Source organism: Thalassophryne amazonica, chromosome 14, assembly GCF_902500255.1.
Source record: "Thalassophryne amazonica chromosome 14, fThaAma1.1, whole genome shotgun sequence".
NCBI lineage: Eukaryota > Metazoa > Chordata > Actinopteri > Batrachoidiformes > Batrachoididae > Thalassophryne > Thalassophryne amazonica.
Window position 1 is genome coordinate 85,119,382 of NC_047116.1, and position 18,671 is coordinate 85,138,052.

The window sequence follows — 18,671 nt, forward strand, 5'->3', positions numbered from 1 at the left end:
ATCTGTCACAGGGCCACATGCAGACAACCTGAATACAGACACCCGCACGCACATGTACGGACAATTTAAAGTTTCCAATCCACCTAACCTGCATGTCTTTGGAAGGAAGCTGGAGCACCTGGAGGGAACCCACGCAAAAACAGGGAGAACACGCAAACTCCACATAGAAAGACCACAGGTGGGAATCGAACCCATGGTCTTCTCGCTGTGAGGCAACAGCGCTAACCACTATTCTGCCCACACCATAGAGCCTGGTAGTGACGTCACATGCAGGAAGTGGGGACATTAAGTTGTATTTTATATATATATATATGTAACGGAGGCCAGCAGGTGTAGCTGTGCAGATGTAGTTAGTAAACCTCACTCCCAACAGCTCAAAAGGATTCTTTGGTCACAAGGCCAGAGCCCTGGGTTTTAGCCTTCTGGTTAGAGAGTCCAACTCCCATGCCGGAGCTCATGAGTTTGCGTCCCGAGGGGAGCGAATGGGCGGAGTCATAACAACACAACGCAGAGTGCAGCCGCTACAATGGTGCCGTGACCCGGATGGGAGTGAGTTTAGGGGGGTGAGTGTAACGGAGGCCAGCAGGTGTCACTGTGCAGATGTAGTTAGTAAACCTCAATCCCAACAGCTCAAAAGGATTCTCTGGTCACAAGGCCAGAGTCCTGGGTTTTAGCCTTCTGGTTAGAGAGTCCGACTCCCATGCCGGAGTTAGTAAGTTCGATTCCCAAGGGGAGCGAATGGGCGGAATCATAACAACACAACGCAGAGTGCAGCCGCTACACACACACACACACACATATATATATATATATATATTGCTGTTCTTCTTTAATTTTGCGTGTCAATTAAAAAAACTACAGAAGCCTATTGCATTCACTTGATTAATTTATTTTTTGGTTTGTTTTCTGAGTACTTTATTTTTTTAGTTTGTTTTTCCGAGTAATTAATTTTTAGGGTTTTTTTGTTTGTTTTTTACTTTTTTTCTGTTTTTTGTTTGTTTGTTTGTTTGTTTTTTTACTATTTCTTGAGTCACCACGTAGCCAGCCTGAATGCATTTCAAATGCATCATCCTGTATCAATGGATACATACCGTATCTGTCTAGCAGATCTGAATGGGATTTCCTTCTGAACAGCCGCAAAGTTCTCAGGTGCCTCGTAGAGTCGACAAACTAATGATAATATCATCTATCTTAAAGACAGGACAATATCCCAGTGTCTTAAACCCAGATCAAAGTAGAACTTGATTAAACTGAACAATGTCATTTTTGTTACCAAATCGAGCTCACAATGAATGAATGCGTCTTCAAATGCTCTCTAAACTCAGAAACAAATTGGTCCGAAAAACAGAAGAAATTTTTTTTTCAAAAAATCAGGAAAAAAATTACTCTGAAAAACCAACCATAAAAATAAATTACTCGAAAAACAGAAATATTTATTCCAAAAAACAGACAAAAAATAAATTACTCAGAAAAACAGAAGTAATTATTCCGAAAAACAGACAAAAATAAATTACCTGGAGAAACACAAATAATTACTCCGAAAAACAAACCAAAAAAATAATTTATCAAGTGAATGCAATACGCTTCCGTAAACACTTAACACGAGCTAAAAACGATTTATGAAAAGAATTAATAATAAATATGCGTAAAATGAGCACAGTAGCAAAGAAGGAGGAGGGAACCAACGTGTGAACCATTCAGAAGCGCTCAGTGCAAAGAGCTCTCAGCCAATGAACTGGAGGAATTCGCTGCTGAAGACCCATAATGTACACAAAAGACGACTGTGGTTTATTTATTTATTTGTTTGTTTATTTATTTTTTTTTAGGTAGTTTGGAACTCCGTGACCTATGTAAGTGGTAACCAAAATATAGCGTTAAATATTAATTTAGAGCAATAACAATTTTATTTGCAACACTGTATGAAAAAATTCCTCTTGTTATGGTTCGATTCTGATGTTCGCTGTTAAAGAACTGTGAAGTTCCAGACAAAAAGGTTGACAGCGCCGTGTCGGAGGACGGGGGCGTGAACTGTTACATAAAGGCTATGTGAGCCTCAGACGCTGCTGTCACACGGATTTAGAACAAGGTAAGAACAAATATTAGCGACATGCACTGCTTTTAGCTAGCTAACTGCGACTTTGCTTTTTTGACACAATGCTTCGTTAATATGACACACGTTTCGTCGTTGATGGTTCTGTATTTTGTGATTGATTGCTTGATTGATTGGTTTTAGGACGATGGCTGTTTCCCTGCTCCGACTGGGACGACTCGGCTGTGTGCAGGTAATTTTAATCTTGATTTATGTGCATTATCAAAGCAGGTGTTCGTTTTGTCTCGTTTTAATGAAGCAGATAGCGGTCAGCTCAGCAGCATCACGGTCAGGTGATGTCTTTGACTGGATCTCAGCTCAAAGGTGAAGGATTTTCATTAACAGCCTGTTTTACTGAAACAGGCCTGATGGTTGAAGCTCACTGAACTGTGAACTAGTTTGACTCATTTGTTTGAGTGCAGCTGTCACATGGAATTTAGTTTGTTGCTATTAGTATTGTTGGGTGCTGATCCGCCAGTCAACTGTGAACCGCTAAATATCAGTGAGCACGCAAAGGCTGTGAAACAGCTGAGGGTGGGGAAATCTCCAGGAATCTGTGGTATTACAGCTGAACTCCTTGAGGCGGGTGCACATGCTAGTCTCCTGGTATTGAAAACAATCTATGGGCAGCACGGTGGCTTAGTGGTTTGCACGGTTTCCTCATACCAAGATGGTCCTGGGATCGCTTCCCACTTTCTGTGTGGAGTTTGCATGTTCTTCCTGTGTCTGTGGGGCATGGGTGCAATTTGGTGGGGGATAGGGGGACATGTCCCCCCCACCTTTTCAACATGGGGGGACAGAATATGGTATGCCCCCCCCTTCTGATATATATGTCTGTACTTGAAACATGCTATGCCAGTCTTATGTGCAAACCATGTCAGTCTTGTGCGCAAAACCATGTTAGAATAGTATCTTTGTTTCTGCAAGTTTGTATTTTCAGCAGCATTGACTTGTTTACAACACCTGTTTCTTGTTTGTTACATTTGGAATTTTCTGGGACTGCATTTGCCCAGATTTGAAACCAAAAATAGTTGCCTCTAGGGAGTACTGTCTACACATAAGTATCAATGGACCATATGCTAATTTACTAAATTCTGAAAGTTAGAAAAGGAAATCAGAAAAGCTATCTGGGACCTCAGAAAGCCCATCTGCAATTATTGTTTGATCTCCAAAATCAGTCTATGCAAGCAAAATTATGTTCAGTATGAGTGTTGTCATTAGTGCCACTTCGAAAATTAAATTCATGATAAGTAATTTGTCCTAAACTTATGATCTGTTGTTTTTTCAAACTTATGCAAAAACAAATCTTGAGAAAAACATACAGTATGCGATAGTTAATAATTATTAAGAGCCTGTTCTTTCATATTTATGAATACATTTTACCACATTTCAGTTTTTTTTTTTTTTTTTTTTTTTTTATGAAAACTCAACCTATCATTCTTTTTGAGTTCTACACATGTGGTGATACCTTATTTACACCAGGATGTTAATAAAATCAATGCTAGCTATTCTCAGAATAAAGTACTTATATCCACAGTTTCAAATTGCACAAGTCAAATGGTATCCACTTTATGGTCTTCTCAAAACATTAAAATTACTGTTCTGGATGCTCAGAACGCATCTGAGCTTATCTAGAATCCGTTGGCTTCTGGGGGCCTAAAGTGGCCCCCAGACCCCCGGCCTATGGGCTTCGGCCCTGCGGGCCTCGCACTTTGTCCCTCCCAATTTCTAGTTCTAAATTGCGCCCTTGCTGTGGGGGTTTCCTCCAGTGGTGTAGAAACCTCAGCACGGGCCCGAGTGCAAGCTAAATATTAAATTACCCTTACGCGCATGTTACTAGTTATTAGGCGTACACACACAATCACACACATGCATGTGCCCACCCACACTATGAAGTTTATATTACACAAATAATGAATCTTTATGAGTGCAATGGTAAGAATATTTCATGAGGTAAAAGATGAAGTGAATGGAGAAAAAAAACATTCATTATTTGTTTTATATAACACCTAAAATAGATCCTTATTAATTGATATTTTATAAACTATAGAAAAGGGAATTACATTTTGGTGTGCGTCACTGGTCCTTTGAGGTCAAGAGGTTCTAAACAGCCCAACACGAACTTTAAATAGCAATCCAATCCAAAATTGTTTTCAGTCAACTTGCAAAAACAGTCAGATAGTTCAAAAACAATCCAATCCAAAATTGGTCATTATAACGATAAGCTGCTTTGTGTAAACTCCAAATACTGAATTTCAAGAACATATTTACATGTTTCTGACTCATGCGGCCTGTTTGTTGACATTGTAGAAACTAATGGGTCCATGAAAATGGAAATACTGCACTGAAGATGATGTTTCATTCAGAGTGTTGAAGTTGGATTCCTGTAGAAAGTTGTTCTTGAGACAGTGTCGAGTGAATCTAGTTTGTCATCCTGAGCCCCTATAATGTGACAGCCTGTACAGGCTCAGCAGGCTGAGTCGTAGGCCTACTCTCAGTACTAGTACTAGATGGTGTTGGCAAATTTTCTTGCATTATTTTGCAAGCATCTTACTACTCATGTCCTTCTTCCTGTCATTGCTTGTAGAAGCATAGTGCTTTAGTGAAGTTTCTGATCTATCACAAATAACAGATATGATATTGCGGTTTGCGAAATTGGCACGATCTAGGACGGTAACTATTGTGGCCCCTCAGACTGTGGTTTGTGTATTTCTGACAGGCAAACAGCTGCCTGGCAGGCATGGCCCGATGCGTGGCACAAACAGGATTGGACACAAATGCACAACTCACAATGGAGGCTTGGAGTAAAAAAAAAAGGCTTTATCTGGTAAATGAGCAAGGGTTTGGTACACAGGTGGTCAATTAGGGAACAAGACACAGGTGCGGGAGAAGAATCGGGACAGGAGGCGTTAAAGAATTTTAATTTTAAAGATACTTAATGTCTTTGATTCTGTTTTTATACATATATATATATATATATGTGTGTGATTTCATCTAAATATTCCTTTCTTAGTTAATCACTGAACTGTTCACAACTGTAGATGAAAACTATGAGAATGTAAGCCTTGTTTTTGCTGAGCACAGATGTACATTTTAATTAGGGAGTCGGCCTTGAACAGAGAACAACGCAGCCTGTACACTAGCTCAAGGTTGGCGCTGTAATGTTTCAATTTGAAGAACAATTACTATCTGTCTGAGCAGACCACAAGGCGCCTTCAAGTGCAAAGTGTAATATGTCTGTGTGCAACTTGCTTCAAATAAATCCAGGAGCAGAGTGGGCGGACCCTTCAGAGCGGACTGACGGACAGTGACGAGGGGTCATGCCGGCTCTCCCTGATCAGGAAAGAAACTCAGTTTCCTACGTGGTCATTCTCTGCAATAATTTGAGCTGTCTCTTTTACCAGATAAAATTCTAACAGAGGCAACAGAATGCAGTAAGACAGAGCAGACATAATTAGAATGAAGGTGAGGAAAGCAAGATAGTGCAGGTGCAAGATAGTGCAGTGAGACAAATGCAAAGTGAACAGAACCTCACAAGACGATGAACCTAAAACCACAATGATCAAAATAGAATACCAAAACCAAAGATGAACAAAACCCAAGTCCTAATAAAAAGAAATAAAATAAAGAGGACTTAATATGGAAGAACAAAGAATTATCCAGAAAACAAATAGAAGTACTGAAAAGACATCAACAACAAAAATAAAGGCTCAGATAAACTAGACTGGAACTCACACATGGCCAAAGAAAGATAAGCAGATTATTCAACATATGATTAAAAACAAAACACACAGGTGATTCAACTAATGATTCCACAAAGGGAAAAACCAAAGGCTGGACACAAACTAGAATGGAAGTTGGCTCAGGACTAAAGTATGATACACAGGTTATATTTTGCCGTATCCGGCAAAATATAACCAGCCTTTTTTTTTTTAACTAAGCGCTGTTGCTGATTTAAAGGTTGCGAGATGCTAGTATGAGCGTGCTGTCCATCAATGCTTGATTGCTGTATGCACACAAATGCAATATGTCTTGTTTTTACATTAAGGTGGTCGCGGAGTGCAATGGTGAAAAACGTGGAACCAAAATTGCAAATGGGACAAATGATCAATATCACATGACAATCAAACCACCAATCAAATGGCAGGGATCTGTTTATGTGTTACCAACAGTGTATTGGATTTTTCAATCAAATGAATGATTTGGGTTATTGTATAAGAATTTTTATAAGATGTCAAGAATCTAGATTTGACACCCCAGCTCTGAATCACATATGCACAACAGTCTGCAGCCTGCAGGTCAAGATACCTCATTATCGCATCTGACAGCAGGAGATTACACAGTCAGATTATTAAGAATCCCCAATCCCCATTTGGCTCATTGGAAAGACATCTTGCGAGTCTTGCACTATGCAGAATCCGCTATTACATCTCCAGTACCCAACTCCCTGGCTCTTGAGTTTTCAGTGGAGAGGATAGCTAAGCTGCTCTTGCCCCATGGAGCTCCTCAGGTACAGTATGTACCTGTCATTGCACCTTTAGGTACTTTAGTGTTTATTGTGCATGTTCATATCACAGTGATGAAAATGTGATTAATTGTGCATCACTAGTCAGAATACTTGGAAGTATGAACTTACAAGGTCTGTCAATAAAGTAACGGCCCTTTTTATTTTTTTCAAAAACTATATGGATTTCATTCATATGTTTTTACGTCAGACATGCTTGAACCCTCGTGCGCATGCGTGAGTTTTTCCACGCCTGTCGGTGACGTCATTCGCCTGTGAGCACGCCTTGGGAAGGAGTGGTCCCGCCCCCTCGTCGGATTTTCATTGTCTGGAAATGGCGGAATGAAAAGGACTTTTTTTTCCATCAGAATTTTTTCAGAAGCTGTTAGAGACTGGCACCTAGAAACCATTCGAAATATTTATCTGGCTTTCGGTGAAAATTTTACGGGCTTCACAGAGAATAAGGTCTGTTACTACAGCTTTAAGGATGCTCGGCGCGCCGCGCTCCGAGCTGCGACAATGCGGCACAAGCCACCGGACCATTTCTAAACAGATGGCTCTGTGGATACGAGACCGTCGTGTGCTCCTTCTCTGGTTATCACAAGAGCTGGACATCAGCCATTTTCCGGCAGATTTCACTTTTAACAAGAGATTTTGTCATGGAAAGCCGCGCAGAGGCTTCGCGCGTCACGACCGATTCGCTTTGGAAGCGAGACAAAGGAACACCTCCGTTTCGGCGTGTCAGAGGACAAGTTGGGACATGTCCAGCTCTTCACAATTTCACTGATACTTACTGGACTGGTAAGCATTGAAAGCCGAGATAGACATGTCCCAACTTGTCCTCTGACAAGGACCGTTACTTTATTGACAGACCTCGTATAATCACAAACTGAACAGTTTTTAACCATTGAGCTCTTTTTTTCATAAATATTTAAGTACAGTTGGTTTAAAAATAGTGCATTCTATTTTGACTAAAGTAGTCATCTTTACCTCCATTAATATGGTGTGTGTGTGCGTGTGTGTGGCTTTGTCAGTGTTTGCAGGCTCAGAGCTGGATTACTCTGAGCAGAGCACCTTCAGCTGTAGCCTACAGCTCAAAATTTGGTGGATCCAAGAAGTCATCGAAAAAGAACTCGGGTAGGTTTCAGAACATCTGCAGTAACCAGAACACTGTCGAATATGATGTAGTTGTGTAAAGATTTTTCTAAATTTTAGTGCGGTTGAAGATATTTGCAGAGCATTACTGTTTAACATGTTTCAGTCCAAAAGAAATTCTGTATTACCGTTACTCTCCTGTATCTAATTAATGTGATGTGGCAATGGAGCGACTTCTAGTTTCCGGTGATCTGTCGGGTACCGCTGCTGTATTTTAGGAATTATAAAATGGGGCTTTTGTCCATGTTTGTCATGTCCATATTCTGTAAGACTGTGCTTAGACATTTGTCATGAGTCATTTTTGCAAATTTTATTTCAAGTGTGTGGGTGTGTTTGTGTAAAAGTCCTGTTTTATGTATACAGCTTTGCCTGAAATGAATGTATGTTGGGGAACATTACACTTGATAAAACTTGAAACTTAAACTCTTGATCTCCTGATCTTTTGGGGGCTATGTAGATAGTTTAAAGTTCTAGAAGCTATTGGAAGTGTGTTGTGTTGGATCTGTTTTAATAGACTTCTCTGTTCTTTTCACTCACAGTCCAGATGCAGCTCTTTACTTTTTTCTGTTAGCCACAGACAGTAGCAGTGTGAGCCATTTGGGTATATTCAACCCAGCTTTTCCATAATTTTTAAAACAAAGGAGCAGCTGTGGAAAGTTGGTGTTTGCTGCTCTGTTCTGCCGGATTGCGATCAGCTTCTTACAGGAGCAGCTGCCGTCACAAAGCGGGATGCGGAAAGACACATTGCAATATGAGATGTTGTGTTGTAGAAGACAAGTATTTGTACTTTGACAGTAAACACTGCCACCTTAAATTGTTTTATAGAGTCGCACATGCAGGAAAAGGATGGTAATCAGCAGTAGCTTTACATATTCATGGGATGTTTGTGTACCACAGTTACTGAACAGTGTAGAGGTGTCAGGCAGAGGTCCACCATGTGTCAGCCACGGGGCATAATGCATAAAAGCTACTGGTACTAATTTGTTTGGGGAGTGATTCCTCCTAATGACAGGGCAGCTGTCCCTCCTAATGATGGGACGGAAGCCTCATCTGATGGCTCCCTTGATGACTGTCCTGATGACGTGAATGATTCATTACCATGAACAAAAGACTGAAACTGCTTTGACCTGAGTACCCCATTGTAAACAGGAGACAAAGCGTGTCTCGGACCACCTCCCTGGTTAAGGCTGGGTTTCAACTGTTTCACATAGAATGCTTCTTTGACACCTCTCTCAAACCATTTCTTCTCTCTGGGTAGATGATCTCCACCTGAAAGACACTAACCACACGTTTGAGGACAAGGAAGTTAAAATCTTATGCAAATGTATTAAAAATCTAAGAGATCACATGTACATAAGTATTCACAACCTTTGTTCAATACTTTGTTGATGCACCTTTTTCAGCAATTGCAGCCTCAAGTCTTCTGGAATATGATGCCACAAATTTGGCACACCTATCTTTGGGTAGTTTTGCCCATTTCTCTCAAGCTCCATCAGGTTGGATGGGGCATTGTCCTACTGAAAGATGAACCGTCACCCCAGTCTGGGGTCAAGAGTGTTCTGGAGCAGGTTTTCATCCAGGATGTTTCTGTACAATGTTGTACGTTGGATTAGTTTTTAATTAGTTTAAAACTGCCCACTAGGTGACACACTTTCTGTTGCCAAGTCTTATTACTACCCGCAAAGCCTCAGGTTTGGCCTTCTGATCAGTAATGTTGACACGCATTCTGTCAGCTCACAGCTATGGGATGTTTCAACTTCTGAAGTGCACATGGAAAATAATTGCATAGTCCAGATTTAGTCATAAATTGTAAAATGTGGTGACGGTTGTAAAATGCTGGCTGAAGGGCCACAGGGCTGCTGTTTGAGACCTCAGTCAGTCTGCAGTACAACCAACACTGTGCCGTCTGCTTGTGATCCTTCATGCCTGTGGATGCTTTGTAAACTGTTAAATTAGCTCCACATGCAGTAAATAATGTGTAGTATTTGCCGTCACATCCAAAAGTAGTTGGACAGACACAATTCTTTGGCGTTTTTGCCTTTGTGCACCATCATAATGAAGGTGAAAGCAAACGTTCATGGTGATCTTTGAGTGTAGACTGTAGGCTGCTACAAACGGCTGGTGTTGTTTTATGAGGATATTCTTTTTCCAAATGCTGATGGTCAACTTGTAGTTCTGTGACATGTTTATCTTTTCAGCACCTTATTTATGCAAACTGGTGTTAGTAATAGATATTACCTTCCAGGATGTTTTTTGATGTTTTGTGTACATTGTTGGAGTGTTTTTGTTTTTCTTTTATAGGTCCACAGCGAGTGTGTTACATTTCAGACGATTTAAACAATTAATGCATGTTGTGTGCTTACTACCCTCCTCCTCAGACAAAACATCACCTAAAACATACTTCGATATAGAGAAACTTGTCCAGCACAAGCAGTATGCACCAAGTCCAAAAAAACAAGTTTCTCCAGCCGCAGCTGCTGCAGCAGCAGAAATGGCAGCTGCACGTAAACCAGCAGCAGAGTCGACTGCTGCTGCACCAGAATCTGAGGTAACCAAGCCTGCAGTGGAAGACACCGGTCCTGGGATTCCATCTGCTCCAAGCACTGAAGCCACACCTGCTGTTGAAGCAGTGACTGAAGCTGCAGCAGAGGCTAGAGATGTTACCAAACCGACACAGGTGGTAGAAGGTGTAGTAGAAGCTGCCCTGGCGGCTGAATCTGCACCTGTGACTGATGTTGTCATTGAAGCCGTCGCTGAAATTGCACCTGTAGCTGAAGCTGTTGTGGAAGCTGCCCCGGTGGCAGAAACGGTTACAGAAGCGGTCACTGAAGCTGTTGCTGAAGTTACGCCTGTGGCTGAAGCGGTCATGGAAGGTGTTGCCAGAGCTGCACCTGTGGCTGAAGCGGTCACGGAAGCCGTCGCTGAAGCTGCACCTGTGTCTGAAGTGGTCACGGAAGCTGTCACCGAAGCTGCACCTGCGACTGAAGCGGTCGCAGAAGTTGTCGTGGAAGCCATCGCTGAAGCTACACCTGTGGCTGAAGCGGTTGCAGAAACTGTCATGGAAGCTGTTGCCAAAGCTGCACCTGCGGCTGAAGCGGTCGTGGAAGCCGTCGCTGAAGCTGCACCTGCGTCTGAAGCTGTTGCCGAAGCTGCACCTGCGTCTGAAGCTGTTGCCGAAGCTGCATCTGCGGCTGAAGCTGTTGCCGAAGCTGCACCTGCGGCTGAAGCGGTCACGGAAGCCGTCGCTGAAGCTGCACCTGTGGCTGAAGTGGTCGCGGAAGCTGTCACCGAAGCTGCACCTGCGACTGAAGCGGTTGCAGAAGTTGTCGTGGAAGCCATCGCTGAAGCTGCACCTGTGGCTGAAGCGGTTGCAGAAACTGTTGTGGAAGCTGTTGCTGAAGCTACACCTGCGGCTGAAGCTGTTGCTGAAGCTGCACCTGCGGCTGAAGCGGTCACGGAAGCCGTCGTTGAAGCTGCACCTGTGGCTGAAGTGGTCGCGGAAGCTGTCACCGAAGCTGCACCTGCGACTGAAGCGGTTGCAGAAACTGTCGTGGAAGCTGTTGCTGAAGCTGCACCTGTGGCTGAAGCTGTTGCCGAAGCTGCACCTGCGGCTGAAGCGGTCGTGGAAGCCGTCGCTGAAGCTGCACCTGTGGCTGTAGCAGTCGCAGAGGCTGTCGCCGAAGCTGCACCTGCGGCTGAAGTGGTCGCAGAAACTGTCACCGGAGCTGCACTTGCAGCTGAAGTGGTCGCAGAAGCTGTTGGGGAAGCTGTCACCGAAGCTGCACCTGCGACTGAAGCGGTTGCAGAAACTGTCGTGGAAGCTGTTGCCGAAGCTGCACCTGTGGCTGGAGCTGTTGCCGAAGCTGCACCTGCGGCTGAAGCGGTCGTGGAAGCCGTCGCTGAAGCTGCACCTGTGGCTGTAGCAGTCGCAGAGGCTGTCGCCGAAGCTGCACCTGCGGCTGAAGTGGTCGCCGAAACTGTCACCGGAGCTGCACTTGCAGCTGAAGTGGTCGCAGAAGCTGTCAGGGAAGCTGTCACCGAAGCTGCACCTGAAGCGGATGCTGAAGCCGTTGCTGAAGCTGCACCTGTGGTTGAAACTGTCATTGGTGAAGCTGCACCAGGGATTAATCTTATTGTTGATGCAGCACCGCTGACTGAAATGCCTTCATCTTTCACTGAAGCAAGTGCTGAAGCCGCTGCTGAAGGAGCTGACGCCTTGGTGCCAGGTGCTGAACCACTGCTCGATGTTGTAGCTGTCCCAGAAGCTGCAGTAGATGTAGCACCAGGTCTTGAATCTTCCCCAGCAGAGCCTTCTACTGATCTCACATCTTCTGGTCCAACAACTGATTCTCAAATTCCAGTTGAAACTGCATCTGAAACCCCCGCTACAAAAACTGCACCAGATGTGGAAGCGGCCTCTGCTGAAGCTGAAGTCACTGCAGGGCCACCAGAAGGTCAAGATGCTGCAGAGCCTGTTGCTGAAGCTGCTGCAGAGTCTGTAGAAGCTGAAGTTACCCCTGTGGAGAGTGCTGAAAAGCTAGTTGACCCTGTTCCAGGTATAGCTGAAGCTGCAATAGAGACTCTGCAGATGGAGGCCCCAGCTGATCCTGAACCAGCTGAATTGCCTGAGGGTACAAACTACAACATCCACCCCTAAAAACCTTCTCTTTTCCTCTGTGGACTCTGAGTTTCCTGACACTCATTTTCACTATTTATTTGCTTTAGCTTGTAGGGTTAAAATGTAAAGGTTTCCTGCATCACACATGCACTTTTATTTTTGCTTTACATAGTTCAACTAGTTCCTTCATAATACTTCACTCACTCACACTCACTTTTTCCACTTCCTGTATTTCTTAAAGGGGTCATATTCTGAAAAATTCCACGGGTTTGGGGGTTTAACATCCTCAAAGTTTCACAATTGTGTCCTTGCTTCTGCCATCAGTAAAATTTAGGCCTTGTAGACGTCTGCGACATCCCGAACACAAGTACATATCTGGATATTTTCTTTACTCTGTGATGCCCAACATGAGCCAATGTGTGCTCTGTGTTATGCAGTCTGCAATGCCTTTCTGAAGGGAGGGGCTGTGAAAGCCAGCAGACACAAACTTATTTTAATTATTTATTTATTTTTGCTCCAAACATAATATCTCTGTTTTTGGATACCCGTGACACAGTATTGGGTTTTTGAAAATGTGTATAATATGACCCCTTTAATGATTGTATTCCCTCCATGTCCTGTCATCCATGTCTGTTCTCACACATTGTGTTTGTGCTGCATTGCTTTGTTTTTCTTGCAGAGCATGCAAACCGCAGCAGCCTGCACAACATCTTCTTTTGTTGCTACAAACTTACCTTTTTTGTTTTGTGCCATCTATATTATAATAGCCAAGTGTGTGTATGGCTTAAATCACTGAGAAACTGGGGGAGAGCTGACATTTGCCGTTTGGTATGCTTATGTGTTTTGGGTCAAGGATGAATGCTGCAGAAATGGAAAGTTGATAGGACAAATATTTTTTTGAGAATTTAGCGAAATTAGCTAACAACAGTGAACAATGGACATTGCGCTGCAATGCACCATGGGAGTTTGGGGTTTTAAATATTATTGTGGTTCATGATAGTTTAACAGTGTTGTTAGTGTTATTGATTTATTATGTTTTTGTGGTTTAATTGGTCATCTTGCCGTAACCATGAGTGAGAAGGATAGTACGTTTAATGTCTTCTGCCACCATCTCGGTTTGTGGGTATGTAAAAATAAAAGCGTGCGTGCATGCAATTTCGGACCCGGACAAACTGGGGAGAGCCGACATTTGCCGTTTGGTATGCTTGTGTATTTGGGGTCAAGGATGAACGCCCCCAAAACGGAATATTGATAGGACTAATATTTTTTGGAGAAACTATAGATATTAGCTAACAACGCTGATCAATGGACGTTGATATTTACATTCTGGACTCACACAGCAGGGGGCAGTAAATTATCCATATATTCAAAGCGTGCGCATGTGATTTTATTTAGTAAGTTCAATGTAAGTGCATAATATAATTGTAAATACGTTAAAAAATACATGGATGAGTGAAAACAAATGACAAAATAGAAGTAACAATAATACTGATGATGGTAAGAATAATAGTATGTATATGATAAGAACCTAAGCAATTTATAAATACATTAAGATTACAAAATTATGTAATTACGTAACTAAGCAGAAATAAAAGGGTTGAGTTCTTCAAAAAAACTGTTGAAGTTTAAGGGTCTAAAAACATTTTGGAATTGCACATGATTCCAACTCATTATAGGAGCTTTGCAAAATTTATTACCCCCAGTGTTGCTACAGTTACTTTGAAAAGTTACTTTATGCAGTCACTTCATTAGTAGCTTAATGCAGTTACTTTAGCAGTTACCGACAATTTGCAACTCATAAGTAATGTAACTAGTAATCTAACTTGGTTACACTTAAGATTGTGTAATCAGCAAAGAAACTAATAGTTACTTTTCTGAGTACTTAATCTTGAAAATAACCAAGTTAGATTATTAGTTACACTCAGCAGCTGGTGACAAGTTATCCACAGCTGCTAATGAAGTAACTGTATAATGTAACTGTAAAAAGTAAATAATTAAGTTTTCAAAGTTACTGTGGCAACACTGATTACCACCCTTGAAAATATCAGTTACCGATTTTATAAACACTACCCAAACTAGAGCCCGTGGATCCCCATGGGTTTTCTTGATCAGTGTCTTAACAGCATTCTTTGTTTGTATCTAGAACTTCTGCTTAATTTCAGTTTGTCTGTTCATAATCATGTGTGCTGTTATTCCCCCATTTTTTTTTTTTTTTTTTTTAGTTTTCAGAACCACAATTTCATTACCATTGCTTCGTTTATCTCTATTATTACAATATTCACCCCCTAATTCCCACTTTATGTTGCAGTTTGGTTGAACTCTTATATTTGGTGTTTAAGCATTTGGGTAATTTTAAATGTACTTTTCCCACTATAGAACAATATTTGTCACCTTTTTTTTTTTTTTGGGGGGGGGGGGGGGGGGGGTTCGTAGATGAGACTTCTTTCCTGCTCCCCACTGACCTGTTCCTTGTGCACTTATTTTGGTGTAACCTCTCCCCACTCCTCTGTTGATTTCGGTGGTGTATTTTAGGTGGTTGACATGTAAACTTTCCTTCCCCATTTGAAATAGCACCCTGGTTGCTGTGTGGAGTCACTAATGGGGTGAAGATATATATATTTAAGTAGTTATTTTGACATTATTGTTGAACCTTTACATAACTTTCTTTGTGGGCTTTTACTTTTTGTCAGATTTTGATCTTTCAGCCGTAATTGTGTATCCTTGCATGACCTGTCACAGCAGTGTTTTAAACCTGTGTCAACTTTACCTACTGTTTACTCCTTCTCTCCCACTGAACCCTGTAGCTGCCCACTGAGCCGATCCCAGCTGCCATTTAGTGCAAGAGAGTTAGTTTAAAAAAAACAAACAAAAAAAAACAAAAAAAAAAACCCTGTTTGGAGTTTTTGTTATTGTCCTGGTTAAATGGGCAGATTTTTAAAATGTATTTATTTTTCCCCTTCTTGTGACTCAGCTCACATTGACCCGGTGAAGAAGCTGTTCCTGGATGCCATTTGCGAGTATTCCACAACAAGCCAGTAAGACCCATAACCTCTTTGCTTTCCTGAGTGTCTTGTTTTATCTTACAAATTTATCTTTTAAAAAGAAAAAGTTGGAGTTTCTACAGAAAGTGACAGCACACTACAATAAACATAATTAGTTTGTGGTGCAAATTTGGAGCCAACATTTATTTACACACAGTTTTATTTAGAAGCAAAGTTGGGAAATGGACTCTGCTTGATAAACACAGATGTTTTTAACGCACATGGTTCTAAAATACAGAATGGTGGGGATTTATGAACAAATGTCTCATTATGCAAAAAAAAAAAAAAAAATTAAGGAATGCGTAAGAATCATTCTATCTGTGGGACTGTAAATGCTACACCCATGAGCAAGCACAGTGGTATGGGGAAGAACTCCCTTGGGTGTTTTTTGGTTTGTTTGTTTTTTGTTTGTTTTTTGGCAAGCAAGTGGTATTGGTGGGAGGGAGCTGATGTGAGCTTGATCAGATCTCTAGTTTGTTTAAAGAATGGACAATGTTAATGTTGTGTTACACTCAAATTTCATCTTGTCCTGTCCCCTTAGGGCTACAGGAGGGTTAGCCAGTGCAGATCCAGAGTACCAAAAGACCCTTGCATATGAAATAGCAAAGCTGCAGAGACTCTACGGAGGTGGAAATCTTGAATCTTTCCCAGAGTTCAAGTTCTCAGGTGAGTCGTCTTAATGATGAGGATTAACAGACATGCAGGTTTCTCTATACTTGGTAACGATCAGTTTCTAGTTTGTCTTTCTTAAAGCATCAGTGTTCAACCATCAAAGTGATCAGTGATCCCACTGTTCTGTTTTGGCCACCTTTGATGTAAGGACCCCTTTACACGGGACGATGGCAGTGTGAATCTGTCGTGCAGTTTAAAAATGCGCCCGATCTGCAGAGGAGACGTGAAAACACCTTCCTGTGTAATGTGCTTCAGCAGGACTTGTGCTGTTGTTGTCTCACGTGGAGCTTGTTTGCTACAGATAATGTCCACATTTCCACAGAGATCTACCACATTTTTAGACATGTATGTTTGGATTTTGAGCAGTTTGCTGTCAGATTTCCTCACTGTTGAGAGAGAGAGAGGAGAGGCAGCGTCCGCGTAAATCACTGGACTTTTATGGCTAGAAAACAACCCAGCCATGAAAATAAAACGGATTTAAAAAAATAAAAAATAGAGGTACTGAAAAAAGTCACATGACTGTTGTCCTCTTCAGAAAACTCACTTTTTTCTTCTTCTTTGGACTGGAGCGCAACATGCACTCTGTCATTCAAATTCTGGGTTATACAATTCATTGAAAAAGGGCAAAACTGTCGAGTCCACAATGAACTGAATGTACCTACTTGTGTATTAAAATGTTCCACGCAAGGTGTTTTAGACAGGTGATGCCAGGCGCACAGCAGTGGGGAAAAAACATGCACACATAACCCAAACTGAATGTGCACATGTGGAAAAGGGAGTCATTTAATATTTAGCTCATTTTGTCTTCATGGTGACAGCTTTTTCATTACTTGGTGTTACAGGTTGTCATCAGTAATCAGGGTGCAGATTACTTGTCTGACGTGTTTGACGTGACGTGTCCTTTCAGTGACAGCTGAGCTGCATGTCCACTTGTGCTGAATGAACACCGGAGCTTTCAGAACGAACCATCAGCTGCAGGAAAAGTATAATACAAATGTCTCCGCCTGATCTGTTCAGATTTGAACACACACAAAGTTTCTTGATGAACTCTGTGGATATCAGCTGATAAGGAACTCATTTTGCACTTTATACAGCGCTTTATAAAATGAACTTTATTCATAAAAATCACGGCACTCAGCCCGATCATGGCACCCCTGTTGGCTGTGATATTGAAATGATATTGCTCTTCCCCCCACCGAGTTCATGTCTAAACTCGCGTCACTCTGGTCATGTTACAGTGGGCAATCCGCTCTTGCCACAGCAAAAAAACACCCCGATCATTGCGCCCCTGTTGGCTGTGACAGTGAAATATTATTCTTTCTGAGTTCATGTCCAAACCCACATTACTCTGGTCATGAGTCAGTGGACAATCTGATGTTGCTGTGGTGGAAAATGCAGTGGTCATTGCATGCCCCTGGGGCAGTCATTGGGTGGGCTGTGGGGTGTTTTTGCGTGGCCCATATGGTATTTGTGCATCTCCCCGGGCTTAGCGACACTTCTGCGTGAAACAGGTGCTTCATACTGCACCGTGATCATGGCAGTTTCTGAAAGGATACTGAGAGGACCTTGCAAGCTCCTGGCGGCAACTGAGCACCTCTTTGGCATCATCACAAGGACTGCTGGACAGACCTCGTCCCTGTGTAAAGGGGGTTTAAATGTAGGGTTAAAAAATAGATTTACTATCATGTCCACAATCAAACCCAGATACGTAGCAGCAAATGAATGAATGAATGATGGTCATTTAGAAGAACTGAACAAAAACTATCAAATTGAGTATATATGGAATTTTTAAATAATATTATTAGTATTACTACTACTGTTATTACTATGGTTGTCTAACACATATAAAGTGCTGTAACATCACATCCAGGAATAGAAGTTAAATGGGTCATTTTATGAGAATTCATCCATGTTCCATGTTGCAGTGTAGGACTTAGAGATTTTTGGAGTGCGAGCAGCTCATATGGGAATCTGCCACAGACGCAATTGTCTAGTTGGTGGTTTGCTTTAGAACCTTTTTAAATGTTGTGTTTTAGCTGCATTATAGCCTGAAAGTTGCTGATCACTTTGCTCAGGGGTTTTAAAAAAGAGCTGTCGATTATCTCATAAGCCTTTTATGCCATCATTCTGATCCATAGTTATTATCAGTTATCAAGTTGTTCACCAATGAATATGGCAGTATACACCCTGAAGAAAACCATACACCCTTCGGCCTCAGGGTGTATGGTTTTCTGAAGGGTGTAAAAAGCCATATTCATTGGCGAACAACTTGATAACGATTTTATCATATACCTATAAATGATAAATGCACGCAGAACACAATGCGTGTGCTCTCTCCCTTTCGCTCACTGCCTCTGGGGGTATGGTATGCTGGACCCGCAAAGAATCCAAATCATGCCACGGAGCTCTGCAGTTACCGGAGACCATGCAGCGGGCGCTGCGCATCAAAACAGCAAGCATAGTCTCTGGTCCTGTTGCTGGAGTTGGATGTAGCTTGGCACTGCAGACGGGGGGGGGGCGGTGTGAGTGGCCTGCTGCGGTGCTTACCGAGCCAGCAGACTCAGTAAGTGCATCGGAGGCAGTGAGAGCAAT

General features: G+C 42.2%; 1 protein-coding gene across 1 annotated transcript in view; it reads left to right on the plus strand.

Annotated features, from left to right (window-relative positions):
• The first annotated feature begins 1,957 nt into the window (after positions 1 to 1,957).
• The window catches only part of si:ch211-140m22.7 (uncharacterized protein LOC570370 homolog), a 20,065-nt gene continuing 3,351 nt past the window's right edge, over positions 1,958 to 18,671 (plus strand). The window contains exons 1-6 of the mRNA XM_034186293.1: positions 1,958 to 2,086; positions 2,234 to 2,282; positions 7,628 to 7,730; positions 10,127 to 12,379; positions 15,338 to 15,401; positions 15,949 to 16,073. Coding sequence (XP_034042184.1) covers positions 2,238 to 2,282; positions 7,628 to 7,730; positions 10,127 to 12,379; positions 15,338 to 15,401; positions 15,949 to 16,073 — 2,590 coding nt within the window. The 5' untranslated portion in view covers positions 1,958 to 2,086; positions 2,234 to 2,237. The remainder of the gene's footprint in view (positions 2,087 to 2,233; positions 2,283 to 7,627; positions 7,731 to 10,126; positions 12,380 to 15,337; positions 15,402 to 15,948; positions 16,074 to 18,671) is intronic.